This window comes from Cheilinus undulatus, linkage group 2, assembly GCF_018320785.1.
Source record: "Cheilinus undulatus linkage group 2, ASM1832078v1, whole genome shotgun sequence".
Lineage (NCBI taxonomy): Eukaryota > Metazoa > Chordata > Actinopteri > Labriformes > Labridae > Cheilinus > Cheilinus undulatus.
In genome coordinates, this window is record NC_054866.1 from 2,970,724 (window position 1) to 2,992,602 (window position 21,879).

The following is a 21,879-nucleotide window of genomic DNA, read 5'->3' on the forward strand; positions in this document are numbered from 1 at the left end:
CATAGCCGCTACCATGTTACACTGCTGCACCTAGAAGTAAGCTCCATAGAGAACTGCATAACGCAAACCATGGCGACTATAAACATGTTCATTTTTGAAAATAAATCAACTCACTGCTGTTCTTTGTTCTTCTTTTAAGAAATGTCGTCAAGTTCTGATAAAACTGGCACTTTAGCAGCATCCACGCTAATGTCATTCGCCATATTTGTACCGGCCTCTTGTTTCTGCTTGTTTACGTCATAACTCCGCCGCGTCCAAAAGTACTGCCCCTCAACACCGATTGGTCCTGTCACCTTTTACCTGGGCCCAGACTGTTCATGTGGGGGGTTTACAAGATGGATTCACCAGTGAAAAACACTGAAACGGGCGAATCCATCTGCTTTGCAAGGTTACTTGACACTGTGAACACTTGTAGTCCAATTCCTGGAACCATCTTTGTACTGGCTCTCGATCCACTGACTCCAGCTTCAGTCAACTTGAAGTCCTTAAATCTGCTTTGTATGACAATCCCTGTTGGTCCTTTTCTTCCCTCACTTTTCTCTTCCAGTGAACTTTCCATGAATCTGAGAACAGACCGGCCCTTTCAGCAGTGACCTTCTGTGGCTTACCCTCCTTGTGGAGGGTGTTGTGATTGTCCTCATGATATTCTAATATTTTGAGTTAGGAGATTTTATATCTTGAGAGCTGTAAGCTGTGATCATCATTTGTGCTAGTGTTTGCACATGCAGTCCCTTTAAATGTACCATAGTATTTGTGTGTCACTTTAGTCCCTCATCCCATCTGCTCTTCATCTTCATCATTTGACACCCATAGAGCTGAACTCAGCAGTGAGCCATCATTAACTTACACGACTCTCTTTCCTGTTCCTTCTCTCCCATGCACATATAAACACTCTCTCTTGCTCTCTGGGGTGTCTCAGTGGTAATGAGAACATAGAGGAACGACCAGCAGCAGTAAAAAAACGACACAGCACCATTATTGCTTTTCACTGCTCGTATAATTTCCTGATTCTTCACATCCACCAAGCCCAGGCTTTAATCCTTATTGTGCTTCGTTACCAGGGATCTAATTCAAAGTCTTGTTGCCTTCTGCTGCTCGTACGATCTCATGCAGGCTCCAATATCCACATCCCACTGAAAGACACTGTCCTCAGTGTGAAACCTCATGTTCTCTTCTCATGTTCAGTGCCTAAAAACAGCCAAAAACAAATAAGTTTTTGCAGGGGATCAGATTCTTCTGATGATGAATATGCATGATGTCTGCTGTGGCACAGTGGTGTGAAAGACCAGCTTCCATGGTAATTACAAACACCGTCAAATGAGAATCTATTGCATGGGAAATATTAATGATCTCATTTGGAATGGCCTTAATTACAGAAAATGTTAATTTTTCTTTATGATGGAGAATGTCATATTTTAAATTCAAACTGCAGTGTCCTTTTGAAACTCACGGAAAGCTCATGTCTGACTTCTCCTGCTGCTGCGACATCATTATCTATTATTTATAGAACTGAAACTAATACTGACATTTGTTGTCCTCTGCTCCTCTAACTTATTTTACGCCATTGGCTCTGCAGTTGCTCCATCATGCCATTGCTGCTGCTTTTATAAATACAACAATTTAGGACAAATGTACCCCAGTGGAAGAGCAGGTGAGTGGTTTGATGCCAAACTCCTGAAAACTTTACCCTCAGGACAGGCCTGAGGTATATCAAGTTTTTGAGATTAATCAATATACAGTGTGTAGACCCTGAGACTCTGTGCAACATCACTGTAAGATCCATTCCTCTGATCTTTGCTGAGATGTTTCTACACTTTGATTGGACCATTTACTTGTGGTAAATCAAATTAAGTGGTCATGATTTGGAAAGTCTCACACCTCTCTATAGAAGGCCTCACAGCTGGCAATGCAAATCAGAGCAAAAACCAGGCCATGAGGTCAAAGGACCTGCCTGCAGAGCTCAGACACAGCATTGTTGACAGGCACAGATCTGGGGAGAGAGCCATTTTATATCATTATCACTATTATTATTATTACCTCCGCCAAGGAGGTTATGTGTTCAGGTGGGTTTGTTAGTTTGTTTGTTTGTTAGCAACATTACTCAAAAAGTTGAGGATGGATTTTGATGAAATTTCCAGGAAATGTCAGAAATGGCATAAGGAGGAACTGATTAGATTTTGGGAGTGATCTGGATCACTGTCTGGATTCAGGAATTTTTTAAGGATTCTGAACTATTGGGAGATAGGGCTAATGTTGGAGGTCTGCACTGTTACCACTTTACACCAGGAGATGACGGACATGAGTAACTTCAATCCCAGCAGCAGTTTTGGGTGTGTTTCCATTCAAAGTTTTGGAGTTTATAGAGTTTGAAAGACGCACGCCCGGCCGAGGAGACGAGTCGGAGCGTAACAGAGAGAAAGACAGCGAATTGTAACGAGAATACTCACAATGCTGGGAGGAGTAGAGGAATATTCACCCTCTGACATGACTTTCAGTCGTCCGGTGAGACCATGGGTGAGACTGTCAGTGCATCTGTTGGCACCAGCAGGCAATGCTTCCACCATGACAGTCCACCTGTAGCGAAGACAATGCTTGGCCTCACTGTTTCCACCTCACCAGGGAGGAAGTAAGCAACAAATGCTGTGTTGGGGGGCACATAGGGACGGATCCAGGAGTTTATTACAGGATCCTTCACTATTGGGAGGTAGCACTAATGGTGGAGGTCTGTGCTGTCTAAGTGCTTTTCTAGTTTTTGTATATGTTGTATGTGGTTGATTAGTAGGGATGAATATTTCTCCACACTGCTCTACAACAGCTACAACACATTTAAAGACTCATGCTTGATGGTGTAACATTAATGCAGACATCAGGTGTTTCAGACAGCCCAGCTAGTGAGAAGATTTCATCTGACCTAAGATATATTTTTGGGAGACAGTATATTTAAAAAAAAAAAAAACAATTCCATGATATTTAGCATAATTGAAACCAGCACAAATATCAATCATATGTTGTGACATTGCTAGATTTGGTAGGTCAAATGAAGCCAAACTGGAACCCAAATAGAGAGCTAGAGAGCAGACTCCTCTTCCTGGGCTTAGCTTAATGACCGGAATCACTAAAAAGAGCCGGAATTGCCATCACTAACTTTCAGGGACTCTGTCTCGTCTGCTATAGTGAAAAAATTCATACTTAGAGTGGAGATCTGAGGAGACCAGACTCCCTGTGCTCACCCCAGATCTGACTGAGACTGCTGGGAAAGGTTTTCTGTCCTCCTACAACCTTCATCATAGTCTGCACCAGACGAGCAGGCTTGGATTCAATTGCAATTAAATTGTGACACTAAAAGTGTTTTTGGGATTCCATTATCAATTTGCAGACAGGACTGACTCCCTCTGTATTTGAATGACTCATCAGTGAATCAGACTGTATCCTGTGAAAGAGCCTTGAATCATCCTGAATAGGAGAGAATCACACCCCTATAATAAACCTTTACTCTCCTCATTTTTCACCTCCGCCTCCTCTCTGTCTCTGTCTCTGCAGGATGTTAACAGTCTTCCGTCTGCAGTCCTTCTCGCAGTCTTTTGTCGAGCCTTCAGAGTGGCAAGGGGGCGTTCAGCATCGTGGCAATGTGCTCTGTGCCGCGTTCCAGCCTCCACAGACTCTGGTCACAGGTGGGTGTGGGCCGTCTCGGCATGCTTGTGTGTAAAAGTGATAAGCACTTTTGATCGTAACAATTAAAACCACAAAGAGATGCTGTAAATGTCACGGTGACGGTAAATCCACTCTCACTAACAACCTCCTCAGATCCGCTGTTTAACAGCTGTTTAGACAGTCACGAGGGAGAGGCTGCTGGTTCCTTTTTATGAATTATAACTTTGAGAATTGAATTAAAAATGAGGGTTTTTTTCAGTGGAAGACAAGAAAGAAAAATAAAATTGGAAACAGTTTTCTGCTGATTAGAGTCAGAGTTATCATTGGACTCATACTCCACATGTCTTTCTCTGCAGGCTAGAGCTCTGATTTTTCAGTTTGTCTCATTTCAATTAAAAGGATTTATAATTGAGAATGTGTGATAAAACTAAAAGGCTGCAGTACTGTGTGCAACTCTGTGAAACATCTTAACTCTTCAAGTGCCAAAGTTGCGAAATTGCGACAAGCAACATTGCTGAATTAAACAGGCTATAGCTGCAAATATGGTGCCTAATGTTGTTACTACTTTACACCAGGAGATGGCGGACTGAGTAACTTCAATCCCAGCATTTGTGGGTGTGTTTCTATTCAAAGTTTTGGAGAGAGAGTTTGAAAGAAGCAGCTCCGGTTGAGGAGACGAGGAAGCGGTGGTTGTGGTTGTAGATGGAGCGAGATCAGAGAAAGAGAGCGAATTGTAGCGAGAATACTCGAAACGCTGGGAGGTCTGTTCACTGTTGAGGTATATCCACCAAAGAGGAATATTCACCCTCTGACGATGACATTCAGTTGTCCAGTGAGACCAAAACTGACGGTGTGTCTGTGAGCAGTGACAGCGAGTCTGTGCACCATGACAGTCCACAAGCAGCACATACCGAAGCTGATGCTTTGCCTCACCCTGGCCGGGGTGGGAGTAATCGGTGAATGCAAAGGAGGGGGCGTGGTGGGGGTAGCAGGGGTGGTCAAAACACTACGAATAGTGACAGAGGTAGTGGCAGACATGGCAGACACAGCCAATGGCAGTGGAGGCAGCAGGGGTGTTCACGGTTAATGTCAGAATATGTAAATTAGATGAGTGAATTTACTCCCATCACAAACTTTGGGTCATACTGAAGATTTTTCTCATTTACAGTACGCCTTTATCTCTAACAATTTTCAAGCTACAGCCTTTTGAAATCTTGATATCAAAATTGAATATTTTCTTGAGAAAACTGTGGTGCCAAAAGGGTTAAATCTGGCCCGCTTTTTGGCCTTTATTTGAGGATGAGAGAGAAGGGAATGACATGCAGTGGAAGAGCCACAGGCCGCCCTTTTAAAAGGGGCGTAACCTAACCATGAGGCCCCCTGAACCCCCAATACAACATTTCTAATAATGAGTCAGGGATAATGGCCTGTAACTTCTGGATAAAGTATATAAAAGTGAATTAAATATGATCCAGACTCTTTTAAAGTGAACATAGTAAATCTTCGTTAGCTACATTGAAAACAGCACTTTATCTGACATTTTTCTGTATTCATATGTAAATCTGAATTCTATTCCTTGGAGCTAAAACAGCTTCACTCTTCTCTTTTCTGAGCTGACATTTGTCTCCGCCACAGGCTGAACCCTCCACAGGTTAAAGCCCATTAAATGGCAGCTTCTATGCAAATTAAATTCTTAATTAGAGCTGCATTTAGGGTAGGTGAAGTGGAAAGGTCGAGCTGTCTACAGGATAAAAAGACCAGTGCATATTGTAGTCTTCCCAGAGCGATTTACATACTTTCCATTAGAAGCTAGTTGTTATGTTTTTATTATTCATATCATTATTTGATATGTATATTTCAGGCTGAAGTAGTTTTACAAGATTGAGTCATTTAAAGTGGAAAAACATATTAATTTATCACATTTTTACAGCAGTTTTGGTGAGGTGGCTGATTTCTGCCCAAAGGAACAACTGTGTAAGTTTTTCTTTAAATCTGACACTAAAGAAAAAATTAAAATGCATGAAAATCAATGTTGCTGCCAATCATTATCCCATCTCAGGGCCTAATAAAAATTATAAGCAAATACTAACTGAAGTGTATTTCAGTGGGGTTAGGGAACCATACTGGCCTTTAAAGGGTTAAAATTTCCAAAAATATTAGTATTATTTGATATGTATATTTCAGGCTGAAGTAGTTTTACAAGACTGACAAATTTAAAGTGGAAAAAATATTAATGTATCATGTTTATACATTTGGTGAGGTGGCTGATTCTGCATGGAGGAACAAATGAAATTGGATTTTAAAGGAGCTCTTGAAGGTTAATGGGAATATTCCATTTGCATGAATGCAAAGATATTTTTTGAACAAACAGCACCATCAGCAGCTGATCACAGCCCAGATTCAGTGCTGTGAATGCCTTTTTAAATCACAGACTTTTTTATTGAATTATTGAAACAAATTTTGAATATTTTAAGAAATTATTTCAACTATAAATTGTTTAACACATCAAGACAGCAGAGAGATGAGTAGATCCTCCCAGCACTCTCATTCAGTCCAAAATAATGAGCATGCTGCACTTTGTATATGAGGTAGTACTGGCTGTCAACTCTAGGTGGCATTGTATGTAGACGTGATCTGGGCAGGACTGAAATTGATCATGTAAAATTTAAAGTTTGGACATTCTGTTTTAGAGGTGTTACTGGCTTCTTACAGTAGATGTTGCAGTGTTACAGGAAAACTACAAAAGAAACCTTTGAATGTGTTGAGGGGCTCGAAAACACAAATTAAGGGTTCGGAGTGACCAGGTCAAAACCTGGACTTACATCCATTTGAGATGCTGTGGTGTGACCTTAAACAGGCAGTTCATGCTGAAAAACCCTCCAATATGGCTGAGTTTAAACAATTCTGCAAAGAAGAGTGGGACAAAATTCCTCCACAGCGATGAGAGACTCATCACCAGTTATCACAAACGCTTGATTTCTGTTATTGCTGCCTATCATGGAACAACCAGTCATTAGGTTCAGGGGGCGATTACTTTTTCACACAGGGTCAGATATGTTTGGAGTTTTTTCCCCCTTAAAAAATGAAATCATCATTTAGAAACTACATTTTGTTTTTACTTGGGTTTTCTTTGTGAAATATTTAAATTGGTTTGATGATTTAGGTGTGATATATATTTCCAACAAATCAGGAATCAGAAAGGGGGCAAATACTTTTTCATGGCACAAATGAATAAAGAAAAGGTCCTAGTTTCTTGGATAAGAGTGGCTATTATTCAGGTAAAAAATAAAATATATATATCACAGCTTTACTTTACCATGGACCATGATTTTATAGACTTCGATAGGCCCCTAGTTTGGCAGGGCCCCAAAAAAGCCCTCCTCTTTTTCCCTCCTTATGTGCGGCCTTGTCTGCGCCAAGGTTATTATAGTTAACTAAAACTAACTAAATAACTAAAACTAAAATTCAAAAATCCTTTAGTTAACTGAAACGAAATCAAAACTTAGCTTTACTGAAAAAAACGAAAACTAACTAAAACTGTATAGTGAGCTTACAAAATTAACTAATATATATAAAAAAAAAAAAAAATAGAGACAAAACATCCTTAGTTTTAGTGTTTGACACGACCATACTGGATGGCTCCTACGCCCAAGTCTGGGGAGAGAAAAATGGCCTGAATTCATTGGTTAAGACTTCAAACAGTGGCAGTTTTATGTCTGGAGTTGCATTCAAACATCATCTTTAAACAAATAAAATGAAAAGTGAAGAGTAGCCTGTTTGAATATGTGTTTAAAAATGTATGACGTTCCCTCAGCCTTGACATGTATCTGAAAAAACTAACACTAATAAAAACTAAACTGAGATGAAGCATTTGTGCTAAATTAAAACTAAACTAAACTAACAAACAGCAGTAAAAAATAATTAAAACTAAACTGAAAATAAAAAAGTGAAAACAAAATGGAAAATAAAAACTATAGAGAAATCCAAAACTATTATAACCTTGGTCTGCACATCGCTGTTCTTGATTGTGCATAGCTGTGTTCAATCACAGCGGGGGTCCTCGGTCTCTGGGATCTTTATTTTGGGGGTCATGGGCTAAAAAGTTGAGACCCTCTGCTCTAAACCATTAGACATTTCATAAACACTGCATTGAATCAAAAACATTCAGCCCTGGTCAGATGTACTGATAAATTTCATTCACTTTTTATTTTTTACCTTTTGCCACACAGAAAGTGGTCTTCATTTTTCTCAGTTCAGGTCTTAAAAAGATTTACAAAGCCTTAAATTTGATGTTTAAAAGTGTACAGAAACCCTGCATAGTAGTCTGCAGGATGATGATATTTCTATTTAATTATTTCTACTTAAATTACTTATATATTTCTTTTCTTTTTTTTTTTGTCGTTTTCAAATCTTTCATTTTAGCATCATTTTTCACTCTTTTATTACTCTGTATGTTATAAATCAGGGGTGTCAAACTCAATCACAGCAGGGGCTGGATTCTGGATTCAGGTCTAACCTGAGGGCCTAACAGGGCCACCTTTTTAACCAGAACATGTCGACCTCATTTCTCCAGTAATAAAATATGAAAAAGAAATTGCACCGATGATAAATGATTTTGAGGTTAAAAGCTCACAATCTGAGAAAAGTAAATTTATTGGTTCAAAAAAGGTCAAAACATGAAATTGAAATTGAAAAATAAGGTTTTAAAGGCAAATAGTTTGGAAAGAAAGTCAAAATCATGTGTTTAAAGGTCAAAATATGATTCAAATTTTTAAATTGTGAGTCTTAAAGGTCTAACTGTGGTATTATAAAGTCCAAGTAAGGAGTTGAAAATATAAGATAAAATACAAAATAATTTGGTAAAAAGGTCCAAACATGACTTGAAATTTTAAATTATAAATCTAAAAGCTCAAAATATTATATAAGAAGTCAAAATTATGAGTTGAAATGCTCAGAGTACGAAATAAAAAGTCAGAATCCCAAGTTTGAGTCCTTATTGTGACATGAAAAACTGAAAATATGAAATTAAAACACAAATCAATTTGTTTTCCCACATTCCTGACTTTTTATCTAAATATTTTTACTCCTTACTATTTCATATTTTATGAATTAACAAAGATATCTTAAATCATCAAGGCTAAGTTTACATTTTTATACTTGAGGAAATCTGCAGACCCCAGACTGATGGGCCAGTTAGAACAGAAATAAGAGACCATCTTGTGGGCCAGATTTAACTGTTCCATGGGCCAGATTTGGCCCCCAGCCCTTGAGTTTGACACCCCTGTTATAAATATTCTGTTATATTCACCCTAACCCTGTGGTGAATCGAAGAGCAGAGAAGGAGAATTCTCTCATCTTTCAGTCGCTATATCTCGGATTCTGAGTGTTTGTGCCAACTTTATGAACTTCTCTCCAGCATTTGTTGGGGAATGTTTTTACCTTTGCTTTTAATGATCCCGTGGCATCCACCCTGCAGCACTTTGGAATAAAAAAGTAAAGACAATCTTGCCTGTTAGGTGAGAAGAATCAGCAGAGTGACCTTGTTGGTAGAGGTTCATAGTTAGTGAAGACAGCACACTTTGAAATATCAGCATGGAGCCGTCATCCCATTCTTGGATTTTTCTGCCTGGGGGATTGAACGGGCAATCCTGCGGTCACTGGTCCACTTCGTTAACCATCAAACTCCAAACACTCTGCAGCCAATCTTCTCCAGTTTCTCTTCAGTTTGAGAAGTCGTACCTTTTCGGCTCACGTATTCGAAGTCCAGTTTCAGTTCCTGAGCAGAGTGCAGACTCACGCTGACCTTCTGTGGCCTTCTCAGACGCTTTAACTCCACAGATAAGACTAGAGAGCAATAACGCCGGGGATGGAGGGGGATAGGTAGACAGGAGTGGGCGTTCTCGGAGCAGCGGTTTGGAAGAGAAAGAATAGTTGGACGGGGAACAAAAGTGGCTGCTGTGTAAACTTGGAAACTTCTTCAAAGTTTGGCTGCTGTATGCTTTTGTTGTCAGTGTTTTCAGCTCCTTCCTGCTTCCTTTTCTTTATTTCCTAGCACTAACACTCCCTGTTCTCTCTCGGTTCTTACTTTATCTCACCCTCCTGGCTGCATTTCTTCCTCTGCCATACTCACACATACACAGCCCCACACTGCATCCTCCACCTCCAATTTAATCCTAATGCCCAATTTAAATTATATTTATTAGACCTCTCTCAGTGGGAGTTAGAGGAAATGAGACGTAGGCCTTTCTGTCTTTCAGCTGTGTAATAGGGCTGCAGTGGTAGGGGTTTGCATATGCTAGAAAGAGAGAATGAGATTATGTATTCTGCTGTGTTTGAAGGTGTTGTTTATTTGCAGGGGTCTTTAAAATGTGACGGCGTGATTCCATTTCCCGGCTTTAAGAATATCGCTGAATCCTTTTAATAATAGCTGATGCAAGAAATCGACAAAATAAAAATGATGGTTGAATTTGCATTTTGCCAACAGAGCTTTTTCAAGGAAGTCCCCCCTTATCTGTCTTTCCTTTCTGTCACTCAACAGATTGGTTCATAATATTGGAGCAAACCTGTCTGAGTGATGAGTGATTCCTCAGATTGGTAGGTTTTATATCAAAGCTAATATGCTATTTCTTATTTTATTGCATTTTTGTCACACTTGCATGTTTCAGATCATCAAACACTCTCAAATATTGGACAAAGATAACCTGAGTTAATACAAAACTCAGTTTTCAAATGATGATTTCATTTATTAAGGGAAAAAAGGCATCCATTTGAAAATGTAGTTCCCCCTAATACCTGGTTGTTCATCCTTGGCAGCAACGACTGCAAGTGTCCACTGCTGTGGAGGAGTTTCAGCCCACTATTATTTGCAGATTTGTTTCTCCAGTATGAACGGCCTGTTTAAGCATCTTAATCACATTAAAGTCTGGGCTTTGACTAGATCAATCCGAAACCTTCATTTTCTACTCAGAGGTGGACTTGCTGGTGTGTTTGGGATCACTGTCCTGCTGCAGAACCAACGAGCTCTTGAGCCTGAGGTCATGAACTGATGGCTAGACATTCTCCTACAGGGTTTTCTGGTCGAGAGCAGAACTCATAGTGGTCCAGGTCCTGAAGTAGAAAAGCAGCCCCAGACCATCACACTACCACCCCCATGTTTGACTGTTGGTCTGATGTTCTTCTGATGAAATGTGTTAGTTTTACTCCAGATGGAACGGGACGCTCACCTTCTAAAAGGTCTAACTTCTGTCTCATCAGTCCACAGGATATTTCTCCAAAAGTCTTGGGGATCATCAGGATGTTTTCAGTCAGATGTAAGATGAGCCGTTGTGTTCTTTATGGTCAGCTGTGGTTTTGGTCTTGGAACTCTTCCATGGTTGCCATTTTTGCCCAGTGTCTTTCAGGGGTAGACCAATTATCAGCCTGGTTGATTACTGATCCAGAAATTTGGCATTTTGCCAGTTATTGGTCTCAGCATTTTATTTAACTGAGAATTTATTAAACAATTATTTCAAAGGTGGGCGACTTTGGCTTCACTGCAAGGCATGTCTTCCTCTGTGGCTTTGTTTCCTCTCTCTACACCAGGGGTCAAACTACATTTGTGCATGGGCCAGATGAACTGAATTAAAATATATCTTTTGGTCTAATTAACATATTATTGTTTTAGCACTTTTGTTTGAACAAGATAGTTGTCCCTTAAGCAAGATCTGGAGATACTTGAACTCCTTCACTTGGGGCAAAGACTCACTCCCCACCCGGAGGGGTTTTCCGGCAGAGAACCATGGCTAAATTGTTAATTTTCCTTAATTTTTGAACATGCAATTTTATTTTTATCACATTAAATACATTTTTTGTCTTAAAAAATGCATAATGATTCCAAATTTCTCTATCAGTCTCATGCACAACAAATGATCGGAATCAAAATCGGTCCTGAAAATCCAATATTGGTCAGTGAGAGGCTGTATATACCAGGCATAACTGATCATTCCTCTCTTTCTCCTGTGCTGCAATTGTCATGGTTTTGCCCTTTTTCAGCAGAAATTGTTTAATTTTTAGTTGTTTATTTGCACTATTATTGGTCTTGAGGTTATTCTGTTAGTGCTACCAAGAAAAGAACAGTAAACGTTCATTTAAATCTCTGTTTATGTGCGTTGACTTTTCGGTGATCGACTGCTTCACAGTGTTAATTTTGGCAGCTGTTTTTAATTTTAGTTTTAGTCTTAAATGAAATGCATTTTAGTTTTAGTCACATTTTAGTAATTTCTGTCCTTTTTAGATGTTTTCTAGTTTTGGTCGATGAAAACTCAAAAACATTTCAGTCTAGTTTTAGTCCTCACGGTTTAGTCTTTACTTTTAGTCCAAGCCTTTATTTTCTTGCCTTAATCTGGTATCAAGTCTTGGTAGTGTGTTCTCTGCACCCTGCCAAACCTGGGGTCCCTGCTTTCTACAGCTGAGAGGTAGAAGAGATACAGCTACTTTGACAGATTTACCCACAGTAGAGAAATATCACAGATGTTGAATGTCTGACGAAAACTACATAACATTTTAGTCTAGTTTTAGTCATCTTGACAAACACTAAACTAACTTATAGTCAGTTTTAGTCATCACAGATCTATTTTTGTTAGTATAGTTTTTGTCATGGAAATAAAGGCTGTCGACAAATATTTTTATTCATAGTTTTAGTCGACAAAATTAACACTGCTGCTTCAGCCTAGGGGCTGCAGTGAGGAGAGTTTCTGCTCTGCTTCTTCACTTTTTAAGGTAAATATTGTACATTTCTGTTGTGTTATGGAACTTACATCGTTGTAGCTCAGCACAGATGATGAATATCATGCTACTGTGACACTATGTTTGGAAATGTACATGTTCAAAGCTAATACAGACGAGTGAAGATGGCAGTCTGGTTCCTTACTCACTGCTAATATTCCCTTTCTAAGGGTACAACATCAGCTCTGACTCTCTTTCTTATTCATAACTCATGAAAACTGATCTCAACTGAGTCAAGTGAGGCCTGCAGGACTTTAGAGGGTTTACCACTGTTCCAAGTTTTCTCCATTTGTGGATAATGGCTCTCACTTTGGTTGGCTGTAACCCTTTCCAGACTGATACATGTCAGTGACTTTGTTTGTCATCTGTTCTTGAATTTCTTTGGATGGTGCCATGATGTGTTGAAGACAGACAGGTTCTGTTTTAAGGGATTTCTGGATTCAACAGGTCTGGCAGTAATCAGGCCTGGGTGTGTAAAGTGAAACAGCACTCTCGTTTAACTTAACAGGTTTGGGCACAGTCAGAAATGCTTTATAATGATAAATCAAAGCTGACCAGACTGGCATGAGTCAGCAGTCTGAAATATTTGGCTCATAGTGTTGTTTGTTAGGTAAAAAGATATTTTCCTCAGTTAGAATCGCCATGCTAATTCAGTTAGCCTGTTATTGCCGTTTTCCATCAGGTTTTAGCATCAAACTAATGAACTTTTCATGTTCCATCTGTAAGAAATTGCAACCCCTCTGGAGAAACAGGCACCATCTGCCACTGGGTACCATACCTGTGACCTCTCAGTCTTTAAGATGGTTTTATTTCATAGGGGTGCAGGTATATCCAGAAAAACTCCTGTCTGGTATGAAAATAATTGTAAAATGATGTTATTCATTCATAAATTCCTCCTACGCTTTAATATCCTGTGCTTGTTCCCGCTGTCTTCCTCCAGGCCTTCGGGCGAATGTGAAAAAACGGATGAATCTCATTTCTACGTTTCCACACTTCTCTACTCACACACTAAGCACAGGGTGGATGTGAACAATCATTCTGTTATTTAAATCATTAAATATTTTTCACTAATTTCCCCTCTCTGAATCCACTGAGCACATATATGGCGTCTGAATGTGATGACATGCTGGTTTCAGTTGCCAGTAAATTTCTTCAGGGTCCCGCTGAGTGATGCCGCCTCACATCAAAGCCCGCTGCCAAATTATCAGCGAGCGCTGCCAAGAGAAAGCTGTGGTGGCATCATGGCCACCAGTGACAAAAGTCAATTTAAAGTTCAGTCCAAGGCACAAATGCTCACGACTGCGTGTGTGTGTATTTTTGTGTGCATGCACTCTGTGTTTTCTTTCTCGGTTGACGCAGGAACATTTGGCTGATGTGGCTGTGAAGTCTCCTCATCCATATTCAGGCTGTTTCCCCGGGTTCTGCTTCGCTTCTCTCACACAGACACCGTCAAACAGCTCACACAAACACAGAGGGGTTCATGTACACAGGGGTCCCGTTTACCTCCGCCTCGCCTTGGATCCCTTAATCCTCCGTGGATGAACACCTTCCAAGTGAGCGAGGACCAACTCATCTGAACTTTGATGGACGGCCAAAATGTTTCAGAAATGCAAATTCAAATGTAGAAATCAGAACGCTGAGTGAAGCTATGACATCTTTTTCAAGCAGAGGAGGCTGTGATTTTACACGCTGCTTATTTCAGGTGACATGTTGACATGTTAGAGATTTAAAAAGGAAACTTCATGATGGTGATCCTGGGAGGATTTCACTGAGGGAGACCCTGACTGATTATCAGCCAATCATTATTGGATAATTAAGAAAATTAGAGAAATGATCCAACTAACTACTGGCTTTTAACCATTATTATTCACATATTTTACTCCAGTTCCAAAAAAGTTTGAGCACCATGAAAAATGTAAATAAAAAAGGCATGAAAGGATTGTTAAATCTTATGAACCCACATTTTTATTCACAATAAAACATTAACTACATATTAGACACTGAAACTGAGATATTTTACCATTCTATCAAAAATATCAGCTCATTTGATGAATCTGTTGGAAGCAGCACATCTCAAAAAAGTAGGGACAGGACAACAAAAGGCTGGAAAAGTAAGTGTGCTAAAAAAAACAGCTGGAGGAACCTCTCAGCTTTGATTACGTTAATATTGACAGGTCAGTAACACGGTTGGGTATAAAATGAGCATTTCAGAGAGACAGTCGCTCACCCATAATTTCAACATATACCAGCTGAGATGTGCTCTACTGTTTTGCTCCGGCTGAAGAAGAACAACCTTGCACACTGGAAGCTTTTCTAGAGTGCTACACAACGCACCAACCCTGATCAGCTTAAGACAAGTGGACAGAAATTACAAGGGAACTGTGCAGGAATAGTATCTCAACTGCAGATTATTTTACCTTTTTGGATTTGATTTGTCATCCATTTGGACATGATTCCATGATTTTATTACTTCTGCCATGGGTGAGTATATTATGAAGTTAAAAAGGTTAATGTTTGCTACCTAGGATGTGCGGTTTTGTGTAATATTCTGGGATTTATCACCTCAAAAGTTAACTTTTCCTCTTCAATGCTGCCATTGTTGCTCTGTGACCCACTGACCTCCTGATGACTTTTTGCTTGTGCTTCTGCTAGTGAGATTTTATGTTGTTATCGTGATGATGATTTATAATCAGAAGATGCACCGTGTTGTATTTTGAAGTTGACAAGATACTTTGAACATTTTTCCAGCTGTTTGGATCGATCTGCTCTATTTGGTTTAAAGTGGTTTGGTTTCGACCAGCAAGGAAAATAAAACCTGAAGAGTTTTGCTAAGCACCGGAGCCAGACTGGAGTGTGGGCAGTGGAAATGCTCAGATTGCCTAGAGAGGGTGTGATCTGCTACACTGTATGATTCACTGGTGGATCATGGTGCAGCCGCTGTATGTGGACATTGTGAGTCAGACATTAAGATGGGCAGAAATTCACCAATCTGCAGAAAAACGGTCTAAAATTGTGGAACAATTTCAGGAAAATGTTCCTCAATCTAAAATTGCAAAGACTTTGAAAATCCCACCATCTACCACCATCCACAATACCATCAAAATATGAAGAGAATCCTGAGAAATCTCTGTGAGCCAAGGACAGCACTGAAGGTCAGTATTGACTGACGTGATCTTGAGGTCCTCAGGGGCCACTGCAGTAAAAACAGGTGTGGTTCTGTAGTGGAAATCACTGCATGGGCTCAGAAACACTGTCAGAAATCAGGGCAATCCACAAATGACAGTTAAAGCTGCATTATGCAAAGAAGGCTCCAGAACCACTGGCGTCTTCTCTGTGCCAAAGCTCATTTAAATGGACTGAGGCAAAATGGAAAACTGTTCTGTGGTCAGATCAATCAGAAATTGAGATTCTTTTAGGAAACCATGCTCACACAGGACTCAGGAGTTCAAAAGTCTTCCTTTCCACTATGACTACCCTCGAATACACTTGTAATTTTCAACCATTTTTAGGGAAAGGCCCACCTAAGATCAAACCAAGTTTCTTCATATCCATGCAAACACCCTCTTTAACATGTCTTACATGCTAAAGAGGCTATTTCAATCATTAGCTGATGAATAGTTTTAGTGATATCACTTAGACATACCTCACTACACCATTCAGGAATCACTGAATCAGACAGAAAGTAAAAATTATGTTTATGCAGCATTTCAGCTTTATTAATATCTGTTGATTGAAACCATCTGGAGCAGATCTAAAACTTTTATATCTGTAATTAGTCATTTTTAGACCAAATCAATATCCAGTCTTTGATGTGTTTTTAATGATTCAGTCTTGCAATGATTATTTTAATCAAGGAATATCTTTGCATGCATTTCATGCAGACACGTGTTACAGTATTTTAATAACGTGGTTGTTCAAATCCCATCAGCTCACCTAGACTTGCCCCCAGCCACACTGGTGTGTATTATCACACCATTTGAGAACCACTGGACTACACTAAATGTTGGATTATCAGGGCTGCCAGGTCCTGAAACCCAGGTTATAATAATGGTTAAATAGCCTTGGCATTGCTCTAATGTGTGCTGGTGTTCTTTTTTCAGTGTTTATCCCAGTGCTAGCATAGTTGTGGACATTCACATGTGGTTAAAGTGTGTCAGAGAAAAGGTTAATGAAGGAAATGTTGATCCAGTTCTATTTGAAAGCTCTAAATTGTATATATAACGCTCATTTCTACACTCTCACCGCTCTCTGTCTCCTCTCTCTCTCACACACGGCATGATAAAAGTCACTTGAAATACAGAAGCTGGCCCTGGGCTGCATGAATAATGCAAGCGACCCACACTCTCATAAACTTTATACCTCCTATTGCTCTCCCATCCACACCTCCCATAGCAAACTCACTCCTCACATTTCTCATTTACTCCTGCTGTTCAACTGTCGAACCACCTGATGAGATTTCCACCTTATAGGAAAACACACACGCACATTTTCTTCTCTATAATGAAGATCATTCCTCTCCAGGTTAATGTGGAGGTTTGAGCGCTGGAGCAGATGGCAGCTGGGGACAGATGTTGACTTTCATCATCTTTAGAGAGGTTTTAGTGGCTGGTTTGCATGATTCAGCAGGACAAGGAAGTAAAAATGGCTGTTTTGACAGAAACTGTTTGTTATTCTTTATATGTAGCATCCCCAGGTAGAGCAACGGATAACTCTTTAATACTGATGGTTTATAAGGCTTTTGTTTTCTTTATGCTGTGCACTTATTCACAAAAACACACCACAGAGCTGAGCAAAAGAGCAAATAGAAAGACAACCATTACAGAAATGTATAGTCTTTAAACATTACCCAAACACGTTCAGTAAATATGATATCAGGATTTATAGCTGGATTTTGCTTGTTCTAAAATATCAATAGTCATGATCTTAACTATAAATATAAAAAATGCAATTATTAATCGAGGCTGATAAATAACAGGGCACCACCCTGAAAGCAGGGAACAAAATTGGCCTTAGAATTAAGATTAAATAATAATTATTACATCATTCAATAAGTAAAGGTTGCAAAGAGCAAGAGGGTTCCTGGTTCACTTCCTGGCCTTTCTGTATGGAGTCTCCATGTTTGGGTTCTCCCTCGGTACTCCAGCGTCCTCCCACTACCAACGGACATGCTTGTTAAGGTTAATTGGTGACTCTAAATTGCTCGTAGGTGTGAGTGTTAGCATGCCGGGTTGTTTGTTTCTGTATTGTGGCCCTGAAGTTGCCTGGCAACCAGTCCAGGTTGTACCCCACCAATGACAGCTAGGATAGGCTCACGCCATGTAGTAGAAAAGGAGTGGATGAATGGATGGATAGTATTTGAATAAATAGAAGGTGTAAGTCAATAACACTTAGACAAACAATTATTTAAACTACTAAACTACGACAAGGCAAACTAAGCATGGTGAATGTAGGAGATTGAACAAAATGGCTGATGGTCGCAAAATAGCAGAATTAGACATGTGCATGGTTAATCGCCATAATGATTGCATTTGTTTATCAAAGCAGCTGTTGTGGATTTAACGAGTCGGTTACACTAAGGTGGCTTTCACATTAGGGGCCTGGTCCTGGATCCGAGTGCACTTGAGCCCAAAGTCCGGTTCATTTGGGTTGTGTGAATGCAAACGAACCGCACCCGTGCACCAGGCCCGGGCCCACTTGGGGAGGTGGTCTCTGGCACGATTCAAGTGGACTCTGGCACGGTTCGGATGAGATGTGAATGCAACCATGGTCAGATACGGGACAGAGCGTCGTATCAGCTTTATGACAAACTAACAACTAAACTTCTTTCCACAGTTTGTTCACATTTTTCCTCAATAAAGGGCTGAAATCATCAGAATTCAGTCAATTAACGGTCTGTTGTGACTCACCTTACAGATGAACACAAGTTGGAGTCAGTGAGAGGAGGTGCAAAGGCAATGAAAGTCTCCTGTCACCTCAAAAACTGCTGTATCAGCGCAGCACGAGCCCATTTAATCCTCTGAGCTGTAGTACATGTGCAGATACAAAGAGCAAAGTTGCTGAATTCTTAAAAGTGATTTTAATCATCCATGGCTGCAGGATGGACATTTTGCCGGGTCAAAACAAAAATAACCAGTAAACCAGTTACTGCCGCCTGCTGTTTCAGACCGAGTAAATATGCAAGTGCACCCGGGCACGGTTTGATGTTGCTAGCATGAAAGCAAGCCGGGGGGGGGGATCGCGCCGTGGTGTGGTTCGAAACAACTGGGCCTCATGTGAAAGCGCCCTAATTACCTATCATTTTATATAAACACAGGCTTAAAAATCCCGGTCTATAATGCTCTTTAAAACTCTAATGAACCTTCTGCCAGTAGGGGGCGCTGTAGCTTCAGTTAATGGCAGCTGCATTCCTGTCTGTCACTTCATGGATGTAAACATGAGAAGCTCAGTGGTGACTTAGCGGTTAGCGTTTAGCAGGAACAGCATGGTATGACGTTTTTTATCACATATCAAAGCACCATATTAATCTGCAAAGAGGAACGAAGGCTGGCGGCGCTAGCTGCTAATGTTAGCCATGCTGTATAGGGTATATCAGGCTAATGCAATGACCCCATGAGGAATATGACTGTTTTCCAGGTATTTTCTCCTCTTTAGACTAGTTGGCTAAAGGAAATTTAAATGAGCGTTTAGCTGAATAAGCAAATAAACCTTTAGGACCATCTTTAAGCAGAATCACACGTGGCTTCACATGTGACTTTAAAGATGGTGGACTGAGAACAAAGAGGGAGCTATGGGACAAAGAAGGAAGCTTTAGCTCTCATCTACAAACTCAGCACGGTCACTCCACCACACAGAAACCCAGTGGCCAGACTTTGATTCTACGGTACACTCTAAGGTTCTTGTAAGTGATAAACTGGATGTAAATGTGTACAGCAAAGAAAAACATCAATGCCAGAGCAGAGACAATAACACAAAGAATGCAGCTTTCAATGAATGCACATGAAAAACTTCCTACAGCTATTTCTGCCCAGATAAAACCTCTGACTCGTAATTAGAGTCTGATGTCCAACAAAATCCAGAAGTTGGCGCCTCTCCAGCAGGTGAAGTCTTGTGGAGTCAAGATTCAGCTTAGGACAGGAACAGGGCTTGCGTTGTCCTTCTAGCAGCTGGATCTGAGTTGTGTATACTTCTTCAGGTACCGATGGGTTTTCTGCAGCACTCCTGTCTGGGTGAAGTTGTAGGAAAGAAAATAATACTCTGTATTTGGCCAGCCAGACGTTGCCAGACTTTCAGATGAAGCCTAGAGCCTGAAGCACACGATGGAAGGCAGCTGGTCTGCAGGGCTTTTATTACCTATGTCACATCATAAGGACCCCTGGGGTTTTCCTCCAATCAGACAAAGGACTGTGTCCTTTTCACACCTCAGTGTGAAGTGCTGCAAAGAGAAGACGAGCCACTGAGGCTTCCAGGTTCTTTGTTTCCGTCTAAACTACCAAAACAGGCCTCTATAATGCGTGCTATGCCTGAGTCTTTGTTTTCCACATGGCTAGGGCCAACATAGATATTGGCAATATAATCATGCGTTTCAATCCGTACCAAGTTCCTTTTTCTTTGGTTAGGTTTATGTTATAATGTTCGAACTACAAGAGGTGTTCATATTAAACCAGATGAAGACTGCTTGTAGTAATTCTAATTGTATTTATGACATTTTCTTTTAGTTAAAATGGATTTATCTTGTATGAATGCCAGTCATTTGTGTAGTGTAGTTGTCAAACAAAGTAATGTGTGCCGTTAAGAGTTCATGCTAAGCTCTTTCACTTCGTTTTGTCCCACTTCTGCAGGAAGTTATGATGGTGAGATCACAGTGTGGAACAGCAGCACTGAAACAGCTCTGAGGAAACTACATCCACACAGTGAAGGCAAGCAGATTGATTCTCATTTTCACACTCAAATGATATTTCACTGCATTATATGTAAAGGTGATGTACAGTGCATCAAGAGGGTGTTTAAACCCACTTCACATGTTGCAATGCAGCAGCCTGATGCTACAGTTGGTTAAATTCATAATGACAAAGTGAAATCAGTTTAAGAAACTTTTACAAATCTGTGAAAATAAAAAAAAAAAAGGAAAAATATCACTTGACATATTCAGACCCTTTTTAAAAACACAATCTTTGCTGAGATATTTCTGCACCTTGATTGGAGTCCACATTTGGTAAAATAGATTGATTGGGCATGATTTGGAAATGACAATGAACATCAGTGCAAAAACCAAGCCATGAGGTCAGAGGAACTGCCAACAGAGCTCAGAGACAGGACTGTTGACAGGCACAGATCTGGGGATGAATGTCCCAGAGTAGCCCAGCCAGAGCCCTGACTTGAACCCTATCCACCTGGAAGGACCTGAAGTTGGCTGTTCACTGACCGTCCCAATCCAACCTGACTGAGCTTGAGAGATTTTGCAATGAAGAATAGTAGAAAAACCTCCATTCCAGGTGTGAAAAAGCTTGTTGTGTTATATTCAAAGAGACTCGAGAACTAATTTCTGAGTAAAGGGTTTGAAAGCTTATGTAAGTGTGATATTTCTTTTTTTCTTTTTTAATAGATCTGCCAAAAATGTCTAAAATTCTGTTTAAATCAGCTCTAAATAGCCTTTCTCACATTTTCACATTTTGTGGTAGAGACTCTGGATACACATATATGTGTAAAATAAGGACTTTTGATCAAGTCCCCTCTAGAGATAGGCTCTTCTGCATTTATTAGCCTACTCTACTCTTGTTATTTATGTTTTCTCATTGCTGAAGTTTTGTGTCTATTTCCAGGTTCTCATCTTGGTGTGAACAAAGAGGACTGCGATGACTCCCTCGCCATCACTCAGTTGGTCTTTATACCAGGACGCACGGCTGCAGCTACAGGTGACATTTAAAGTGAACTATCTTGTATTCCTTATCAAATATTGGCTTTGGGAGACTCTTAAAAAGCTTCTGTAAGTAATAGGACACATCATCATGTTTGAGTTATAACAGGCAGACTCACTACTTTGCTTTATTATCATAACATTTTTTTACGCAGATAAATTCTGTGACATCATCCCATCCAAAAAATATTGCCGGTTTTATGAGAGTGATAAAATATCGTTCCTTCTAGCTGGATGTGTTCTACAGATCTGATATGAGAGAGTTTCATCTGAGTTTCAGTTCAGCTCTTAACCTCAGTGAAGTTAGAAAAGTTCAACAAAAGAAACGTATTTTTGTATTGACAGATTAGGCAGATACAACATTGAACTTTGGTGTTTATGTTTAATTTGCTGCAAGATAGTCGTGTCACAATATTATAATTCAATATCACAATAATTAGCAGAATGAAGACTGTAAGCTTTTGTTTGCATAGATTAAAATATACATGGAAACCTTCTTAAATGTCCATTAAACCGGGTACTTTGTCAATACGTTTGATAAAGTCTTTAAA

General features: G+C 39.9%; 1 protein-coding gene across 1 annotated transcript in view; it reads left to right on the forward strand.

Moving 5' to 3' along the window:
• Nucleotides 1-21,879, forward strand: part of LOC121521878 (WD repeat-containing protein 49-like) — a 101,379-nt gene that overhangs the window by 32,525 nt on the left and 46,975 nt on the right. The window contains exons 12-14 of the mRNA XM_041806065.1: nt 3,541-3,671; nt 20,253-20,330; nt 21,234-21,326. Coding sequence (XP_041661999.1) covers nt 3,541-3,671; nt 20,253-20,330; nt 21,234-21,326 — 302 coding nt within the window. The remainder of the gene's footprint in view (nt 1-3,540; nt 3,672-20,252; nt 20,331-21,233; nt 21,327-21,879) is intronic.